The sequence below is a fragment of the Vespa velutina genome, chromosome 5 (genome assembly GCF_912470025.1).
Source record: "Vespa velutina chromosome 5, iVesVel2.1, whole genome shotgun sequence".
Lineage (NCBI taxonomy): Eukaryota > Metazoa > Arthropoda > Insecta > Hymenoptera > Vespidae > Vespa > Vespa velutina.
Window position 1 is genome coordinate 5,302,082 of NC_062192.1, and position 22,500 is coordinate 5,324,581.

Sequence of the window (22,500 nt, forward strand, 5' to 3'; positions counted from 1 at the left end):
ATGGCCACAAAACGTCAATGTTGAATTCCTCTATCGTTTCGTCGATGGTCACTCGTCTTTTTTTATCGTTCCATCGATTGGACACATTATCGTTCGACGTATAGACGACCTTTCTTTATTTATTAAGATGTACGAAAGATAGCCATCGAAAAACCTAGAGATTATGCTTCCTTTTATATTAATACATCTATAACGTGTCATTCATACAGATTAACTTTCTTATAAAATACGAATAAATTCTTATTGTTTTATTTCGTAATTCTTTTGTGCTAAAGAAAAAATTTATAATTATTTGTTAAATATAGAAAATTAATGAGTTAGTATGTACAATGAAAGAAAAAATTTGACATTTCATTTCGACAAGATTTTTTTCATAATTTTCGAAATTCCTCAAGTATAAATGAATTAAACTAAAAATAAAAAAAATAAAAAAAAAAAGAAAAACAAAGAAAAAAGGTCAGTTCTCTTTTTATAACATTTCAATTAAAAATGATAATAAAAATAGTATGATATGTGAATAATAATAATGATAAAAAGTTCAAAGAAAAATGTCCACGAAAATGTTCTGATTTCATGTGTCCTATCAAAGGTCGTTCTGAATATAATTGCATTGGAATTCTCCAATTTAAAAAGAATATTATAGGAGAATTAGCTGTATCCAAATAATCTTTGTAATAACATTTACTTGTTAATTTATATACAGTATATTAATATATTTATTGTTTATAAGGATAGATTTTTAAAATGGAAATTTTAATCTCAATTTGTGAATACGTAATAAAATTGAATTGTATAAAGAAAAATGTAATTTTTTTTTCTTTTTTTTTTTTTCTTTTAATTGTCAGTGAAAATTCACTACAAGGGGGAGGAAAGGGCAAAGGGTCATCAAATCTAAAATTAAAATAAAAATTTCCTGAATATTTTTTTATTTTCACGGCATAACTTGTTAAGTATGGTATAGAAAAAGAAAAGAAATCTTTCTAAAAATCTATCGAACTATAGGAGAAAAATCGTAAATAACATTTGCAATTGTAAATAACATATAAACATATATATCGTAGGTATATCATCGACCAGACTCCATTGACCATTACGGGAAGTTACCCTCTTTGCATTGTTATCGTTGCATTTATTCAATGTGCATATTAATCATTGTAATTTTTATCAATACTCTTATCGAGGAAAAAAAAGATTGATATATAAACATGACCCATGTCATTCTCGTATCATGGATATGGCATAAATATATGTATGTTATCAATAGGAATACATGTTTTATCTTTCGTTCGTATTCTGATAGATTTTCAAATATAATGTAATTTTTACATCCAAAGTTTTTTCCTTTATTTTATATTCTCCTATCCTTCATGGTAGGCTAGTTACGAATGAGAAAGAAAAAAAAAAAATACAAATAACGAACTTTAATGGTGTATATTTTCGTTGAAGAGAGGAAAGAAAAAAGAAAAAAAGAAAATAAATAAATAAATAAATAAAAAAAAAAAAAAGGAAAGAAATAAATTAATAAAAATAGAAAAAAAGCAATTATTCCTAATCCAACTGAGTGTAACCTATTGTATACCTACTCATAAAGTTTCATTAAAATAAGAATTCTCATATAAAGACCATTTACTTTGTTAATTAAATAATTTTTATTTTCACTAACGACGTAAATAAACGAATGAAATAGTTTTTTTTTTTTTTTTATCATTCTATGTTAACAATAATTAATGAACCATCGTTTATACTATAATCATCGTTTATATTATATTCTATAAAATTGTACAAATTTGCAAACAAAACAAGTATTGATTGTAGAGGGATTATTTCGTTAAAAACTTTGAAAGTGATTTTTGCGCACATATATGCAGGAACTAGATACAAACAATAGCGAGCCAATGTTTAGAAATGTTATTTTCTTCGGATATACGAGCTTGTTTACGATTTAATCGTTCAACAATCAACAAATATTCCTCTACTATCCTCTACGTTGTTAAAACTTAAATATCTTACTGCAAAATTTGACAAGTAAGATAATCGAAATTTACATTATTATATGATCATTTATATATTTATATAATTTTTTTATTTATTTATATATTTATATAATTTTTTTAATTGGTTTTTTTTCTTTTTTATCTTTTTTATATATATTTTCTATTCTATTTATCATCGATCTTGTATATATATATATATATATGGACCTGTAGTTTATCTCAAATGAACTCAGGCACGGATTATTGTTAAAATCAACATTGTCGTAATCGTGACGTTTTAACCAACAATGATTAATCGAATTGTACAAGGTCAAGTCGAGTAAAGTCGAAATAACGTGGGACGTATATCGATACTATTCACGTTTAAAGTGAAATCAACAAATTTGATACGTCCCGAGACGTCATTGTTTCAACAAATAAATATATCTATCTACATACTTTTATACGTTATATATCGACATATATTTATCTATATATATATATATATATATATATATATATATATATATATCTATAGAGATTTAAATATAAATAACGTATATGTAAATAAATTTCAAACAAGCTCATAGAAGACATAATCAATCAATTTGTATAAAAAAGGTATACTTATGTACATACATACGTTTATATAGACATGTACAAATACTCGAATAAATGTTTGCTCGTATTAAATACACGAATCGGAAAATGAGACAAAAGTGAAAGGAAAAAAAAAGAGTGAGAGAACTAAAGGGATGGAGAATAAGAAAGAAAGACAGAGAGAGAGAGAGAGAGAGAGAGAGAGAGAGAGAGAGAGAAAGAGAGAGAGAGAGAGAGAGAGAGAGAGAGAGAGTGAGAGAGAGAGACAGAGAGAAAATTGCAACGTGAATAGATCGTTTGCGTGTGATGTACCTACCATGCATGTAACATACGCACACACGCTTAAGCGTGTAGGGGTAATAGAAAGCGTACGACAAGTTGCATGATACATGTAGCTTTCGAACGATTAATTGGATTAGTTTTCTAGGAGCACGCTAATACGATTATTCGCGCGGAAAAGGAAATATTGTTCTATCTCTTCGACGATATTAATTACGTACCATTCGCTTTACCGTTGAATGTTCGATACGAGCAATTGGAACAAGACTCATGTATTATCGTACACCATTATACGAAAAAAAACTTAATACGCGCGGACGCATTAACACATGCACTAATTCATGCACGTATTCAAGCACGAACATACGCACGTACACGCACGTACAAACATTCAACCTCAAGTTATTATCTTATCTTTATTTTCTTTATACGAAAGAAATACGATCTTCGTTATTTCTTATTTAGAAGTCATTTAAATGACGAAAAATCGATGTTTTTTTTTTTTTTCTTTTTTCTTTTTTTTTTTTTTTTTTTTTTCTTTCTTTGCTTTGGTTTTACCCGTAAACCTTTTTTTTTAACGATGACTTTAATTTTTTTCACATTTCTCTTCGACTTACTTTCAAATCCTGATCTCGTCGACAATACGTCGTGTATGTCAGTCAAATACCGTATTCAATTTACTAATTAGTCTCGAGGAAACCACAAGGGGATACACACGTCATACGCACGTACACACATATACATAAGCGCGCGCGCAATTTCCTCGCTATCGATCAATATTTTTTCTCATTTTTTGATCTCTTGTTCTAGTTTGTTGTCTCTTTTTTCTTCTACTTTTTTTCTTCTTCTTCTTCTTCTTCTTCTTCTTCTTCTTCATCTTCTTCTTCTTCTTCTTCTTCTGTTTTTTTTTTTTGATCTTCTTTTTGTATTTCTTCTCCATTTCTCTCTCTTTTTATCTGTATTTTCTTAAACTAATTAATTATCCCATAACAGTTCTTGCTTTTTCTGCATAACACGTAGAGATTCTCGCGCCTTCTGTTTCAGGGAGATTTTACGAGAATCCAAAGCGGTTGCTTATAGGTACGCTCGATCCCTCATTTTTCAGTAATAACTATTATTTTTATTATTATTATTATTATTATTATTATTATTATTATCATCATCATTATTAAATTCATATTAATTATTATCTACGAGATATGAATACGTCTGTTGATTTTTGTATCTTTTTTTTTTTTCTTCTTCTTTTTCCTTTTTCTTTTTCATTTATTTCTTTACGACCTCTGGACGAAATATTTTTTATCTACTTACGATAATATACTTACACACTAATATATAATAATATTTTAACACGCCCGATATCTGTATACGCGTATAATGTAATCGTGGGCGGGATCAGTGTGCACAAACTCTGAACTTTGACAAAAAAAAAGAAAGAAAGAAGAAAAAGAAAGAAAAGCACAAAAGAAAAAAAAAAAACGATTTAAAAAATGGTCCAGATATCTCGTTAGGTCATATTAAAAAGGAGGAAGAGGATAAATGTTGTCTCTCTTCCTTCTAAACAGCTTGGATCTATTCAGTAACATTTTCATCATTTCTTTTCTTTTTTTTTTTGTTCTATCTTCTTCAAAACAGTACAGAACATCTGACGGCATCGTATCCTGGCTCGGCACGAAACTCGGCTGCGGGTTCACTCGCGAGTTCACGCGAGAGTAGCGCATCTCAAGATCCAGCACCTTATCGAGTTCTGATGCTTGGTGCACCCGCGGTAGGAAAGAGCTCTCTCGTATCCCAATTTATGACGTCGGAATATTTACACGCTTACGACACATCCATCGGTGAGTACACCTATATTCCTCATCGATCTTCTCTCGTAATTTTCTTAAACAAATCGTCGAAAAAAAAAACTATATACGATTGAAATAATAATAAAATTTAGGTCGATTTCTTTTCGATATATATATATATATATATTTTTTTTTTTTTTTTCTTGGCCAACAATATTACGAATTAATATAATGATTGTTATAAATAATATCCAATGATTACATGTAATATCATTATTGGAGATATTATTTCGAAATAAAGCAGATTACGTAAAAAAAGAAAAAAAAAAAAAATAGAAAATCGCGAATGAAACAAGATTTTAACAACAATTTGAATTTATGACAAAAAATATATCGATTTTTATTCGATTATTTTATTCTTTATAAATTACATCAAAAAGGACAAAACAAAAGAAAAAGGGAATAAGAAAAAAGAAAGGTTCTTATATCTTTGAATAATTTCGAGGTATTTATTTAGGAGCTTCCTTACTATAGGTATCACGTTTCACAACAAAACAAAATCGTAACTTAGCACGTATTTGATACATCCCAGGAGTGCCTACGTGGTCTTAACTCGCTACGTGTCCTTGTACCTTCGTCCTTGCGTGACAATATCGTATATAATGTTAACATTTTCTCTTTCATTTACAGATGACGAGTCCGGTGAGAAAACAGTGAGCGTGCTATTAGCCGGCGAGGAGTCCGAGTTGACGTTCATCGACCATTCGTGCGCGGAAATGACGGTAAGTTTTCTATTAAGAAAAATACAAAAAGGAAAAATAAAATATGTTCAAAAGAAAAACTTATGATATGAAACAGATATTTCTTTTTATATATAATTAATAAGATTTTTTATATATAATTAATACTTTTTTTTATATATAATTAAATTATTCGATTGAAAAATTAATCGTCCGACGATGGATTGAAAAAAAGAAAATTGCGATTAATATATTAATAATAATATTGAAAATAATAATAGAAATAAAATGGAGGTAATATATATATATATATATATATATATATATATAAAATAATAATAAAACGATTCGATGTATATACTATGCGTTGATGAAAAAAAAAGTAATATCACGTGCTTTACGGGATTTATATTATTCTAAATAATTTAATCGTTCGCATAAAAATTTCATTAAATTTTAACACTTATCCAAACAACTTTTGCATTGTTGAAAATACAGATAACAATTGTAAATATATATCACAAGTATGAATGAAAGATAAAAAGGATTTCATCGTGTTTCATAATTAAAGAGAGATAATATCATTATCATAGAAATCATATGGAATCTTTCACGTTCTAAAACTTAAAATCCTCAGAAAATATATTGTGATTTCACGAAATTTATCATGTCGACATTATTCAAGATAATTAATTATTCAAATTAAAATTCTATTAAATTTTAACGTGTTAACATAACAGTAATCATTTCTTTTACTTTAGAAAATTCAAATACCTAAGTACATACATCGTACCTATAAACATACAATGAGAGAAGATTTATCATCGTTGATGTATAAAAAAAAAAAAGAAATATAAAATGCGTAGAAATCAAAACTTTTTTACATTCTGAATATCAAAAATCTTTAAAACTAGGTAATAACCATCGTATACCCGTTATTCGAGTTAATTTAATTGTTCTACAATTTCACAATACAATATTCCATTAAATTTCAATGCGTCTCTAATCGCCTTTTTCATTTAATTCATTATCATGGATAATAATAAAATGTAAAATGTCATTGTTAAAAAAAGCTTAACGTTCAACATTAAATCTCTTGGTCCTCTGACAAAAAAAAAAAAAAAAAAAAAGAAGTGAAAAAATCGTATAAATCAAAGCTTTGTACGTTCTGAAATTCGAAAATCATCAAAATAGGATAATAATCATCGTATACTCATTATTCGAGTTAATTTAATTATTCTATAATTTCACAATGAGATTTCGTTAAATTTCAATGCGTCTTTAATCATCTTTTTCATTTAATTCATCGTCATGCATAATAACAAAATGTAGAATGTCATTGTTAAGAAAAATTTAACGTTTCAATATTAAATTTCTCGATCCTCTGACCAAAAAAAAAAAAGTGAAGAAATGAAAAAAAAAAAAAAAAAAAAAAAGAAAAAAAGATGAAGACCGCGAAAAAAGTAAAACAAAACAAAAAGAGAGAAGAAAAAAGAAGAAGAAGAAGAAGAAGAAGGAAGGAAGGAAGGAAGGAAGGAAGGAAGGAGGAGAAAAAAAAATGGAAGAAAAAAAAAAGATATGTCTTGTAGCCGCGCTTTGATCTTCATCCCTTTTCCTTTGTACCTATGCGATAAAAATGACGAAAGGACAAAAAAGAAAAATCTCGTAGTTAGGTATAATGGCCGTGACAGAGAGGAGGCAAAGCGTTAATCGTATTTGTTCAGGGTCATATGATAGGCAGTCGAAGCGTGCCTTTGTAGAACGATGAAGAAAGATAGATAGATAGATAGATAGAAAGAGAGAGAGAGAGAGAGAGAGGGTGAGAGTGAGAGAGAGAGAGAGAGAGAGAGAGAGAGAGAGAGACAGAAAGAGAAAGAGAGGGTAAGGGTAAGGGTGAGAGAAGATGGGGTAGAGGGTGGGTTCGAGGGTGATAAAGAGAAATTAAATTAAAATCCATCCTCGACGTTTCGAGGTTGTCGGACGTACACGAGCGCACTAGCGCATAGTCCAACGAGAGAACGACGTGAAACTGGGACTATACGTTCTCGATACTGAAAAGAGTGACTGGTTTGAGAACGTAGAAGACGTAGTGTTGGTAGGTTGAAAGTATTGGAGAAGAGGAACGAGATGAAGAGGGGGGAGGGGGAGAGGAGGAAAAGGGGTGTTGGTCGAATATTCGTAGAAGAGAACGTAGAGAAGGCATAGAAGGTGCAGGTCGTTGTCACGCTTCGCTAGACGATTTCAATCGAATTCGTTCTTTAATTAAAAGCCTTCGCATATGGAGTATAGTATTACGTGAGTCTACGTTGCTACGTGTTCTCTTTTTCTAGTCTCTAGTGTATATACATATATATATATATATATATATATATATATATATATATATATGCATATATGCACGTATGTATGTGATAAAAAGAGAGGGGGAGAGAGAGAGAGAGAGAGAGACAGTAGTCGATAGTCGAGTCTAGGGCAAATAACAAACACTTCGAAACGGCTGATTAAAAGCCGTTCACAGCAGTAGCGCGATTCTCACTTGATAAAAATCCGCGATTGGTGAGTGAGATGGGCACTCACGTTTGCTTGTTCAATTGGTTCTTAACTCAGGAATTGAGATTACGGTATCGAACGACGACAAAATCGTCATTTGTTATCTTTTTATTTGTACTGTCTAATGATCAAGAATAAGGAAAGGTTTATATGATTTTGATATGTTTCTTTTCTTTTCTCTTTTTTTTTTTTTTTTTTTTTTTACGAATATTAACGCCATTGTATGCGTACGCCATTGAAGATTGATCTTCATTGATAGGCCAGCATTCTATTTTGTAAACTTTATTTTTCAAAAAATACTTAAGATTATTTATCCGACCTTTAAAATAATTAAATATATGTTTCATGATAAAAGATAAAGTTTCATATATTAAGTTATGACACTATGAATTCTTCTAAATCTTTCACCTACGAACAATTATAAAAGGTGAATTATATGTGTATATATATATATATATATATATATATATTTTCACCTTTAGATAAATACATTGACTATTGCAAGATTAATTCAGCTGTCAACATGTTAAATTAACAAAAATGAAAAGTAATTATAAGTAATATTAAAGTATAAATAAGTAAAAGAAATATGATTTCAAGAAATAGGTCATAGTAATTAAAGAGTTATGGATTGGAATAAGTAACGTTAATTTGTTACTAAGTTAAATGTACAAGTGGTAGAGGAATGAGTGATAAGTGAAAAGAAAAAAAAAGGGAAGAGAAAACATAACGTCGCATGAGAAAGACCCCTAACGAGATTAATCGTTTCACGAATGAAGCTAATTATTCGATTTTAATCACGAGTATAACCAAAAGCTTATTATCTCGTTGACTCCTCGTTAAAAATTCACATTTAGCCATTATATCCGAATAAATCCCTTTCGAAAGAACTTTCCGAGCGAGAACGAATTTCGCGTGTTTTCCAATCCGATAAATCGCGGTTTAGTTAGCCTACTTCCTGATCGACTTAAAGAACAAAAAAAAAAGTGGCCGGAAATTTTGTGGCAAAGTTTAATCGATGCAAACCTGAATCCAATTCCTTCACGTACATATATACATACATATATATATATATATATATATATAGATATATATATAGAGTGACTCATGTAGAACGTTTCACCTGAATAGGTTGCACAATTCGTAATACAATATAAAATATTTTTTAATTAAATGTGAAAATTACTCTTTTGCTGATTAAAAAAAAAAAAGAAAAAAAAGAAAAAAAAAGAGAAGAGAGAGAGAGAGAAAAAATATAAAGAAAATGTTCGAAAGAAATAAGGTCACAGTAGAACAAACCTGTTATAATAACAAAACTGTTATTATTAAATATTTGTCACGTTTGTTTCAACTTGTTAATCTTACAAATCTTCCTTACGGTTTTTTATTTCCCTTTACTTTTTGTTTATCTAGTCCGGCGAGAAAAAAGAAAAAAGAATTGAACGCGATCGTTCGTTCAAAGAAATGACAAAAGTTTTCAATCAATTAATTCCAAACAATTCTTACGTCAGAGAAAAACAATAGTATAATGATAAATATAAAATCTCTTTTTCTTTCAATCTTATTTAATTTTTTATTTAATTCATTATTACGTCATATACATTTTATTTAATTATTCAAAATTAATTGTTAATTTTTTAACATATACATTATCGTCTAGTAATATATTAATTCTAACACAATTTACGTTATACTGCGTGTATAAATTAAATATTATATTTTGATATATAATATTTTGACAAATCCGAGATAAGATTGGAATTGTAAAATTCGTGGTTTCATATTATACGTCTAGAATTCTATACCGGAATAAAACTCATTTTCCATGAAAACAATGCAATATAAAAATTCATGACGTTAAAGTACAATAACATGAGTCATTAATGTCGATATGCATATACGATTTCTTGTTTGGATGATATCCTTAACGATAACTTTTTCCCCTTTCAAATTCTTCGAATAATTTTTCGATATAATATTCCATATTTTTACCTATTCAAATGTTCATCGTTTCATGACGTTCGAATTCAGGATATATTGCATAAATATTAAAAGTTTTGGTTCTATCAATACTCCAAAGCCACTATTTTATTCGGTTAACAAACTTCATTTTTTTTCCCTACTTTATTTCAATTTTCCCTCCTTTTTTTTTATTGTGTTTTCTTTTTTTTTTTTCTTTTTTTCTTTAACAAGAACAAACCACAATGATTTGGTTTCCTGTAAAATATTTAGAATCGATGTTACGGGTGAAAAGTTTCATAAAATGAATTTTCTCTCTCTCTCTCTCTCTCTCTCTCTCTCTCTTTTACTCTCTGTCCCTCTCTTTCTCCTTTTCTCTCTACAATCCTGTTCAATTTCTCGTAAAATAAGAAAAACAAAAATGTGATGGAATGACGAGAACAATTAAGAAGTTCTTTCTATTTATTTCTCTCTCTCTCTCTCTCTCTCTCTCTCTCTCTCTCTCTCTCGCAAAATATCGTCGCGTTGATAATTTCTTTTCCTTATTTTTTTTTTTCTTGTTTCCCACCGATCCTTTCATCCCCTAATATTCTCAGTGTTATCATATTTTCGTATAGAAAATTCAATCGGAGGATTTCACCCTTATTACCTTTTAATTGTAACGTCGTAAAGCTTTCCTGGTTTAATAGACATTCGTGTTGTGTTTCTTAAGATGTTCTGAAAGGACTATATACGATTCATTGTTTCCTATTACCAGGATTTGCCTTTGTTGTAAACGATAAAGGGAGAAGAGAGTGAGAGATGTAGAACAAAAGTACTAAATCGAGGAATACAAGACCGTTAAATACAGTAATTCTATAGGAAGATTGCAGCAATTTACCGATGCATCAAATTGATCACTGTTTCTGAGTACACACAAATCAGTTCGTAAACAAGCTCGAAGTACAATAAGCTTTGTTTTGACGAATTATTATATATATATATATATATATATATATATATATATATATGTATGTATGTATGTATGTATGTATGTATGTATGTATGTATATAGTGCACGCACAAGCGTTATAATCAGGCATTTGTACATATTTAATTTTACCTAGATATACTATTTATTATATTCATGTGTACCAACGCATGATGTTAATCATAGATAACAAATGGTCGATTAAGATTCTTATCAAAAAGAAAAAAAATCTAATTTTATAGATTGCATAATTATTATATATATATATATATATATATATATATATATATATATATATATATATATATATATATATATAAATGTATACGTTAATGACTAAGAAATTCTCTACATTATCATAATTTATGATTTATATATTTGTAAGTTGTTGATACGTGATACTTAAATAAAAAGTAAAATGTGAAATACTTAAAAGAAAATTATTTATGGAATTGTAATCCAATAAATCTGATTGATATTTATGAAAGAGAGATAGAGATAGATAGATAGATAAATAGAGAGAGAGAGAGAGAGAGAGAGAGAAACAAAAACAGTGAAGAGAGAAGGTAAATTTTGATGAAGGACTTCAATTGAATTTCGGGTTTTTTTTTCGAACATTCTAGAAGAAAACAACATTGAATTGATTACAAAAACAAAATGGTTAGTCTGACCTATTTCCAACTTGTTTGATCGATAATCAGGGTTGGTAAAGGCGAGTAACATAAACAGTTTTTCTACCTCAACAAAGATTTTCGATGATCACATTTCTATGCAAATTGTGCTAGCTGTAGCTAGCTGTTGAGTTTCATGGTTGCTTTGAGGAAAAGAGAAAAAAGGAAAAAAAAAAAAAAACAGAAGAAATATGCGACGATAAAGAGAATGAGAGAATATCCAGTAAAAGAGAATACGAAGCAACATGAAATGTCGATTATTTTTTTTTCCCTCCCTGTCCACCTTCTCCTCCCGGCACCTATACATACGTACATAGGCACACATATATTCCCGATCTCACATTCACTCCTTTACTCCTTGATTTCGTGGAGGATTTGCCAAATCCTCTGGCAAATCTATCATAATATCGACAGTTTCCAGCACGTCAACCGCAGGTGCGTATATTGCGAAACGATCTATCGATCTTTTCCTTCGATCTAATCTTCTCCATATCTATCCATTTCTCTCTCTCTCTCTCTCTCTCCCTTTCTCTCTCTCTCTTGCCTCTCTCTTCTGTCTGTTTATCTGTCTCTCCCTCTCCCCCTCCCTCCCACTCTCTCTCTCTCTCTCTCTCTCTCTCTCTCTCTCTCTCTCTCTCTCTCTCTCTCACTCACTCACTCACTCTTTTTTCATTCTTCTCTTCGAACATTTCAATGAAATTGTTCGACGCGCTAGAAACAGGAAACGGCAGAGTTTCAATGTTGTTTTCAAAGCCCCAGGCTGTACATCAGACAATGTTAGTCATTTTGAAAGCTGACCGATGTTATAGGAAACTACACGTCGAGTCAAACGGAAAAAAAAATATATATATATATATCTTACTCGAGAAATTGCTCTCAATTTATTTCGATAATATCTCGGATTGCGTTCGTAACGTATCCACGTATATATATTCAAACGATTTATATATAAATTTCTAAGTTATATGTGATTCTTTAGTTCAATCCGATTCGACGGAATGCCGATCTTAAAAAATTGATCTTGAAGTTAAAAAGGAAATGGAAAAGAAAAAAAATGTATGTAATCTCTTAGTTTTACGACGAGAAATTAATAGTTCAATACTTTTAAAAGAAATTAGATTCGACGAAATTCGATCATATCCTTTAAAATTTCACAATGTTTAAGTAATGATCTTTCCAAATGAAAGCCGATGCAAAATCAATTCGTTCTCGTAGAATTCATTTTGATGTTAAAAATAAAAAATTCTCTCTCTCTCTCTCTCTCTCTCTCTCTCTCTCTATCTATCTATCTATCTATCTATCTATCTATCTATCTCTCACACACAGACACACATACACACATGCGTGCAAAAGAAAAAAAGAAAATTAAAAAAAATCCTCTTATCGTTTTTCAAAAGAAATTTTATCCTTCAAAAAGAAAAACCAATCGATTTCCGTACGGTCCAATAAATTTTTTCATAATGATACCGCGACCCAATAAATTTTTATTCATTGATATACCACAGTTCAAATGTTTATATTATAGTATACAATATTGAAGAAACTGATAGATCAAACTCCAAGTATATTATATTGAATTTAAAATGGCTATTATTGCGACATTCTTGCGATATTCTCGTAAGAAATTTCAGAAAATTTTCTTTTCAAATTAATCTAAACTCTATCCATGCTTTCGCGGGCAATATAAAAATTTAACGCAGCCCCGAATATCGGGGCTGCGAAAATTTTATAGAATTGAGAAATGCTGATCTAAAGAATCATCTGGCAAATCGATAAAATGTAAATTTGATAAATCCTCTATGTAATTCCAATGGAGTATATATATATATATATATATATATATATATATATATATTAGTTACGAACAGAAAATAATCAAAGAAAATCGCGTTTGGGTAAAAGAAAATCTCGAGTTTCGTATTACATATATAACTCATATGTATCAGTTTAGTCTTTATAGGCAAAAGGCTTTTAAACGATCGATTAATATACTACACGTAAAAGGAACTTTCGACAAACGAGATACAGAGAAACCGTGAATATGCTATCTCTTATGAGAAAATGGATATCCAACGAATACCTGATGTCCTTGTTTAGTTGATCGATGAACAGAAATATAGGATATCCCGATGAAATTCGATTATCCTTACCTATATCCTATGAAATAAGGATTTGTTTTTTTTTTTCCAAACGAGATCATGTTCTCATTAATAATACCTATTGATAGAAACAATTAATTAATCATCAAATAATTTTATCATTTCATGATTGTCCATTTATCGTTAAAAGATAAACGAACGATCTAATTAAATCGAACACTCTGTATCGTAACACTATTATAAAATAATCAAAGATCTCGCATGATTAATCACCATTAATATATTATCCGTTTTCGTTAATCATTCGATAACAGTTATTAACTTAATTACGATTTAAAATTTATTGTTTCGATGATTTCGTTTTATCTTAAATATTTAAAGAAAAAGATTTCTATTAGACGAAAAGTAATAAAGATATATACGTACATATTTTATAAATATTTATTTGAATATTACATATGTATACGTGGATAAAAATAGTACGAAAGAAATTTCGGTTTTTTTTTTTTAAACTATTTAACATATTCTCTTCTTCTATATTATATCATCGTTATAAAAAATTTAATTATTGTTAATACGAAGAGAATTCTCTCTTTCTCTCTCTCTCTCTCTCTCTCTCTCTCTCTCTCTCTGTCTTTCTCTTTCTCCCTTTGGGTCTATTTATCTCTCTCTTTTTTTCACGTGGAAAAAGGTAAATGCTCGATGCTTACTAGATTTATTTCTTTCCATGGAAATACTTAAGCTCACTCGTCTTCCCTGGAGTTTATCCCATTCGCAAAGCTATCCACGCACACACGAATGAAAGCATACGAACATACACATACACGCACACACGAATGTATATGTATGTTTCAATATGTATATACGTATACGTAGTAGACATATAAAGTCATAGATGCATTTCATCCATCGTATAGGTCGCACGCGTCCGTGGCTTCTTCCAGCCACGAAAGCACTCCACTCCTTTCTCCTCTTCTCTTTTTTACTCTTAGCCTTCTCTTCTCAACGATTCCACCCACCCCTTTCTCTTTCTCTCTTTCTCTCTCTTTCTTTCTCCCTCTTTCTTTCTCCCTCTCTAAGGCAGGCCTTCGACCCACACGTACACTTTCCTGGCTAACACAGTGCATTAAAGCACGTATGGAATATGACAGGTTCCATTAACTCGAGTTTCCTGCAACCCTCGGGCTACTATGCATCACGGAACAGACCTCGTCGGCTTGGCAGCCTTCAAAGAAACTTTTCTTCTTTTTTTCTTTTCTCTTTTTTTCTTTTTTCTTTTCTTTTTTTTTCCTTTTTTTTCTTTTTTTGTTGACTTTTTCTCTCTGTCTCTGTTTTCTTTTTCCTGTTTCTTTCCTTTTTTCATTTTTTTTTATTTGATTCTCTCTATCTCTTCCCCCCCCCTCTTTCTCTCTCTCTCTCTCTCTCTTTCTTTTTTCTTCTTCCTTTTTCCTCTCTCCCTCTCCCTTCGACCGCCATTTTGAACTGACTGCCCCTTTTCTTCATTACGTTTACGTATCTACGTATATAATAGTCCAATTCAATTTTGGAGTAGGTCAGTACAGATACAGTGTTCACTCCCTCCTCCCCGTTGCCCTCCCATCTTCCACTGACTCGAGATATTATCTAATAATAATTAAATAAGAAAGACCATTGAAACTTGATCAGTACAATTTAGTCGAACAACGTTTTTGTTATTTTCTCTAGCATTCTCTTACTGCTGTTAGAATTCTAGAAGTATATATATATAAATATATATATATATATATATATATATATATATATTTTTTTTTTGTAATGAACAACATACGTTATCTTATATCTTAACATGGGATTGTACAGTTAGACTCATGGATTTACAACCGTTTATTAGAGTTACGAGATCGTAACAATGCAAGGGTAAGTTTCAAGCGTAAAAGTTTAACGCGAACGTGAAATTTCAATGTAAGTCTCGAGCTAGAAGTACCAACCTAAGTTGTCAAACGAGAAATTCAAAATATATATATATATATATATATATATATATATATATATATATATATAAATGTGTGTGTGTATATATGTATACGTCGAGAACAAGCGAAAAGTGTTTAAGATGAACATCGACTGAAAAAGCTTTTTACGTGAATGATTACTTCTAAGTTCTTTTTAGAACGTATATCTTTAGAAATAGATCTGTAAATAGGTCAATAGGCTATTTTATTTCGAATTATAAAAGCCCAATTAAAATTCTGATTATTTAAAAATCATCGATCATATATTATCCTTATTCTATTATCTTACGTACAACGAACTGTTATCGTATAATAATAATAATAATTTTCGTACTTAACGAATGTCTGTACGCATTTAATAAAAATAAAATGAAAATGTATACGTAAAAAATAATAATTCGATAGTAGATTACTAATAGAAGAAATATTTAGTTGCATTATTTGATATATCTCGATTTCATAAAATATCATGACACACGTTTAATCGTTCGTTACTTCGTTATTTTATTACACGCGTATTAAATGTATTCATTCGAGATACGTATGTTTCAAAAGTAATGAAATTTTGTAAATAACATAGAGAATGTTTTACTATGTAGTAAAACGTTATTCAATTTTTGCTGTTCGTTTCGTCGTCTAAATGGTTGATAAATGTCATCAAAAAAAAAAAAAAAAAGAAAAAAGAAAAAAAAGAAAAAAAAAGAAAAAAAAGAAAAATGAAAAAAAAGAAAGAGGGAATAAAACATAACTAATTCCGACCATTCATACAGAAATACAGAAACATAAAACCAACGGCTTGTTTGTATTCATGATCAATTTTTGTCCTTTTTTCTTCTTTTTTTTTGTTTTGGGGGTAACGCAATTTTTTTTATTCTTTTTTTTTATTTTCTTTTTATATATATATATATATATATTTTTTTTTCTTTTTCCTCTATTCCTTTACTCGCGTAATAAAATTTATAAAAAGCTTTTTCAAATGAGAAAATTTACGATCATAGATGTGCGCACGTGTATATACATATATACATATATATATATATATATATATATATATATATATATATTTATATAGGGTATCGAATATATATAAGGTAAATTCGAAACGTACGATAGAGACGAGTTTTAGTTGCACATCGATACGTTAAAAGATCACGTAAACCATTCGCAACATCGAAAGCTTTCGAGAGAAACCGGAATGTGTTATATCTACTCAACGACACTTTCTTATCTCTCTCTCTCTCTCTTTTGAATATCGAATGCAGAATGATCTCTCGCTGCCAACGATAAAAAGAAGTAAAAGACGAAACGTAGGAAAAGTTTGTATATCTTTTTCTTCTCAACAAAACGTTCACATCGTCGACTTATCTTTCGACTCAATTTTTCGTGATCAATTTACATGCGTATACATGTATGTATGTGTTACTACGTATCTCATCGTTTTTGGCAATTTGATTCTTCGATAGGAAAATTTGTAAAAAAAGAAGAAAAAAAAAAAAAAACAGTAAAAAAGAAAACGAAGTAGAAAAATACTCTTACCGTCAATTCCCTTTTTTGCTGCTTCTACATAAAACACGTTTCATCTTTTTATCTGACGTCGTGAAGAATTCAATGGTAGGGGAAGGTAAAAAATAAATAAACAAATAAATTCGAAGAAATTCATTTAAAAACGTTTGTTCGTTTTCACGTAATAATAATGATTTATATTTCTTATGGAATCAATATGAGATTTGATTAAAAAAAAAAAAAAAAAAAAAAAAAAAAAAAAAAAAAAAATTGAAAAAAGAATGGAAAAAAAAAAGTAGAAAAAAATACTGAAATCGATAACAAAATAAAATTATATGAATATGAGGATAAATACGGGATGAAGATAAACATTATTCGACGTTTTTACATGATATCTCAATTATTCATAATTTATTAAGGTAAAATAATATTTTTGTTTACTTCTGGGATTCGTATTTTCTTTATTTACAATTAGACGATTCACATATTCACAGTTTCCATGGCAAACATTTTCGTTACAAATCGCAAGATCCTTATCTTTAATCAATTCAAAGAAAGTTCATTTTCTTTTCAAAATCTTTTTTTTTTTTTTTTTTTTCCTTCAAAAAGTAAGAACAAAATTCACAATTCGCAAGACATGTTTCACCCTTTGATTCTCTTCTACAACTCTGACATAAATCATAATACTTAGGCTATGTATTTTTATCATTATTTATCACTTCGTATTATAATATATAAAATTAGTTGAATCTTATTTAATTCAATTTTGCATCAGACATCATTATATCATTGAACATTCATATTTTTTCAATTATGTTCTTTCATTGTTGCATATTACATTTAAGTATGCATATATGCAGAAGACATAATTGAAAGGGTTGTTCTCTCACGAAGATCAGGGTACAGTTTCTCTCTCTCTCTCTCTCTCTCTCTCTCTGTGTAGTCAATGCATTCAGGATTTTCCCACGTAATAATATTCAAATACAAGTTATACACTAGGAACTTTCGATTGATGGACTATGTACACATATACATATGTATGTATATATTATATACATATACGTTTCATTACCTTGCCTATTTCACATTCCCCTAGTTTATTTATTTATATATTTATTTATATTATTATTTATTATATTACATATTGTATATTTATTTCTAAAGTTATGACTACTTTGAACAACATTTGAAATTGTAAGTATTAGTAATAATCTCACCTTTTATTCAACGCAATAATTCCATTTTCCAACACACACACACACACACACACACATACACACATGTATGCATATATGTATATAAATAAGTCAATAGCCCGGCTATTTCATTTAATAAATTAAATTGTTTGTAAATAACAATCGCCCAATCGAAGTAAATATAATATTGCCTCGTTTTATAATATAACACAATATTTTTATATATTAATATTTATGTCACTTATTACGTAATAATGATTATTTCATTTCGTTGATCATTTCTCGACAAAAATTGAATGAAAGACGATTGACGATAATCATTAAAAAAAAAAAAAAAAAAAAAAAAAAAAGAGAGAGGGGAGAGAGAGAACACATAGATAAAGTATATTCTTTTCTTTATTTTTTTTTTTTCTTTCTGTCTCTTCTTCTTTTTCTAACATATCGCACAATTATTATCAAGAAAGCCGGAAGCGACGGTGCCTTTTATGGCGATAAAAGTGAAGACGAAAAACGTAACTACCTTCACCGAGCGAACAATATGATAAGAAGTGCATCGTAATAAGATGAAGATAACTTTTTTAAAGGATAGTTTTGTGCTTGTGGAGAAAGGACTAGATGCCCTTGGGAAGAATATGGGAGAAAATATTTTCTTTACTCTTGATGCGCAAAGGATTTCTCACGTGGAGTAAAAAGAAAATACTTCTTACTATTCTCTTCTTCGAATTTCTTTTTTTAAGGATGTATTTAAATACAAAAATATTCTATAAATTTAGAAATGTTCTGATGTAAAAAGTAAACTTTGAGAAAAGATCTGGGTAGGAAGAAAGGAAGGAATCAATGAACGAAACGAACGTATTCGCTAACAATTATATTTTATCACAAACGGCATCATTAATATTTCAATTTTGTTAAATAATATCGATTGTTTTCATTGTAACATGAGTAGTTTTTAAAGATAATTAGATATTGATTTTATTGGATTACGAGAAATTAAATGAAGAACTGTCATTATTGTCGAGTTGTAATTTTTCTCGGGTATTTTATTTATTTATTTTTTTTTTTTTTTTCTTTCTTTTTTATTTCTCTCTTTTTTTCTTTTTTCTTTTTTTTTTTTTTTTTTGTTTTTTCGGACGAGATAAAAGTTTAAACAAGAGATTCGTGGTAAAACGAGGGAGGGCATTCGTCATGTGGCTCGACGTAAATCGGATTGCATTTTCGATTATATACAATCGCGTTTGCAATTCCTACCAATAATTCAACGGAGCTTCTTCATCGATACTTATCCAAGTTATTGAGATTTATCGTATGAAAATAGTGTGAACGTTGAAATTATTTTTGCGATATAAAAGCACGCACGTGTCGCACGAGAATCACACAGGAATAAATAACATTGATAGACAAATTGTATCGACGATTATAAACTCGTGAAAGAAAATAATTGAAAATAATTGAACTTTCTAAGGACAGGTGGTATCGATTTATTCGCGTACGATTTTATTTGATTTTATTCGATATTATATCGATCTTATTTACTTTTATTTATCGATTCAATGATTGATAACGTGAAAAGCAAAACGTTATTGAGGATATCGTTATTACTTCAAAAAAAAAAAAAAGAAAAAAAAAAGAAAAAAGGAAAAAAAAAATACAAAATATCCCTCATGATGTTTTTTCAGACCGTTCCCGCAAATTTTAATATGCTGTAGCGCGTAGTAAAAAAAAAAAAAGAAGAAAAAAAGAAAAAAAGAAGATATAAACACCAAAAAAAAAAGTACAAATAAATAAACAAAAGCAAAATAAAAAAAAAAAGAGAAAAAAAGAAAAAGAAAGAGAAATAAAAAGAAAAATAAGCGATAAGGAAACCAATGGAAATAGTTCAAGATAGTATAAAATTTATCCTTATCAAGTTCTGTAATTTTCCGCGCGAGAGAAAAAGAAGAGAAAGAGAGAGAGAGAGAGAGAGAGAGTTCAGAGCTGCGAGTTTTATGCGAAATGCTCGTTAACGAGATTTACGATCCAATATCTTAGAATCACGATGTTTAATTAGGAAATCTTGGCGAAATTGGCCGATAATGGCGTTGGAAGTTCGCGAGGAGAGAAAACGGCAGTAAATTTAGGATAGTGGAGTGAACGGGTTGGGGGTGGGTTCAAGAGGCCAAGAGTAGTAGAAGGGGATGAGTCCTCGAATGCTATGGCAATTTTCTCGATATATATATATATATATATATATATGTATGTATATATATATATGTATGTATATATATATAATAAGAGAGAGAAGAGAAACAAAAAAAAGAAAGAAAGAGAGAAGGTCTTAATCGGGCTTTAAAAGTCGTGCGGATTATAAAATCCACCTGCATACTCATTTTTTTTTTCTCAACTCGCGAATATTGCCCGATCTTGTTCTAGTATTTTTTTGTATTTTCTCTTTTTTGTTCGTTTTTTTGTTTTCTTTTTTTTTCTATTTTTCTTTTTTTGTTTTCTTTTTTTTGCGTTTAATCTCTTCCTCCTCCTCTTTCCTTTAGTATTTATTTTTTGATGTCTTTTTCTTGGAATTCTTCTTTTTCTCTTCTTCCTAGGAAGAAACTACTGCAAAATCCAGTCCTAGTAACCAATAATGAAAAATATATTTCATTATGAGTTATCGTTTACTATAGCTCGTGTAATCTCGTGAAGTCAACGTAATAATAAGTGAAATAGGAGAAGGGTAGATAGAATACTTCCAAGAATCATCGATACGTCTTATGGAATCCGAGATTTCTTATCTTCGAGTCTATATAGATATTATATATATCTCTCTCTCTCTCTCTCTCTCTCTCTCTCTCTTTCTCTTTCGTTCTCTACTTTCATCTTGACTTTTTTTAATCCATATTTCGTCGTATATTCGCTTCGATATTGCGTGTCAATCGATCAAATTCTTATCCTTTTTTCATGTTTCAATTTCAAGAAATAGTGAAAAAAAAAAAAGAATATAAAAGATAAAACGAAAATGTATATTATAATTTCATACGACCAATACGAGATACGTATGTAGTATTTGTACGTAGAAATAAAAGAAACTTTCCGTGCGATGCTTGATCATTTTAATTTTTTCTTTTCCACCGGTAAAATAGCCTCGAGGCAGAGAAGTTCGAGCAATGAATGATACTTTATAGAGAACAGCACGATAGTTTTATATATATATATATGTATATGTATAATGTATGTAAATATATATTGCCGGTTCCTTTCATGTTATAATGTAGATATAGTAAAATCATAGAGAGCCATATTGGAAAAATATATTTAGGATGGCGTAGTTCTGAAAAAAAAAAAAAAGAAAGAAAATAAATAAATAAATAAAAAAAAGTCAATCTCCCGATAGAACGAAAAGTTATTATCCCTCGTAAATATTCCTATTTGCTTTTTCGTATATTCCGATAATTCAATGATTTTTTTTTCAACGGCATAATAATAACTTTGAAAATAACGTGCATATTTGCAAAATATCGATTTCAATATAATATTCTCTTTTATTCAATTTTCATTTAATCTTTTTTTTAATTTTTTATTGATTTCTTTTCTCCTTTTCTTTTTTTTTTTTTTCTTTTTTTTTTTTTTAGCATTTCTAACATTGTTATCATTTCACATCGGCGATTTTTTTTTTTTTTTTTTTTTTTTTTTTTTTTTTATTATATTCTTCGCTCATTTATTTATTTTCTTTGGAAATTTGGATGACTGATCATTCATTATTCGATAATAAGTGAAAACAATTATGTATATATATATGTATATATGTAATATAATTACATAAATATAAAGGATTAATGTAATATAACTAGGTGACAACATATGTGTATGATCCATGATATAAATAATCTATATACTATATATATAATTTTAATCGATTATTTACTTCACACAATACATTCTATTATCCGTATTATCAGCATCAAAACTAAAATAAACCGATCCATCCAGCTCTCTGTAGAATACATATATCTGTATAGATATGATAATCGATATTTAAACAATGCAAATCTCGATCTTCCATTTCGATCTTCCATTTCGAGTAACGTTGGTACATAAATTCACTGAAATCTCTCATTATTTAACTACAATGCAGGTCACGTTAACCTCCTCGAGAACACATTCATTCCCTCATGCTGTCCTTCATGCAGGCACGCATGAATTTATACACGC

At 29.1% G+C, this 22,500-nt stretch overlaps 1 protein-coding gene across 10 annotated transcripts in view; it reads left to right on the forward strand.

The window, feature by feature from the left end:
* Positions 1-22,500, forward strand: part of LOC124949508 (AF4/FMR2 family member lilli-like) — a 134,053-nt gene that overhangs the window by 91,399 nt on the left and 20,154 nt on the right. For 9 of the 10 annotated variants that reach the window (XM_047494666.1, XM_047494675.1, XM_047494668.1 and 6 more), the window contains 3 exons: positions 3,897-3,932; positions 4,488-4,690; positions 5,330-5,421. In XM_047494666.1, coding sequence (XP_047350622.1) covers positions 3,897-3,932; positions 4,488-4,690; positions 5,330-5,421 — 331 coding nt within the window. The remainder of the gene's footprint in view (positions 1-3,896; positions 3,933-4,487; positions 4,691-5,329; positions 5,422-22,500) is intronic. The other variant, XM_047494674.1, reaches the window with a different exon arrangement.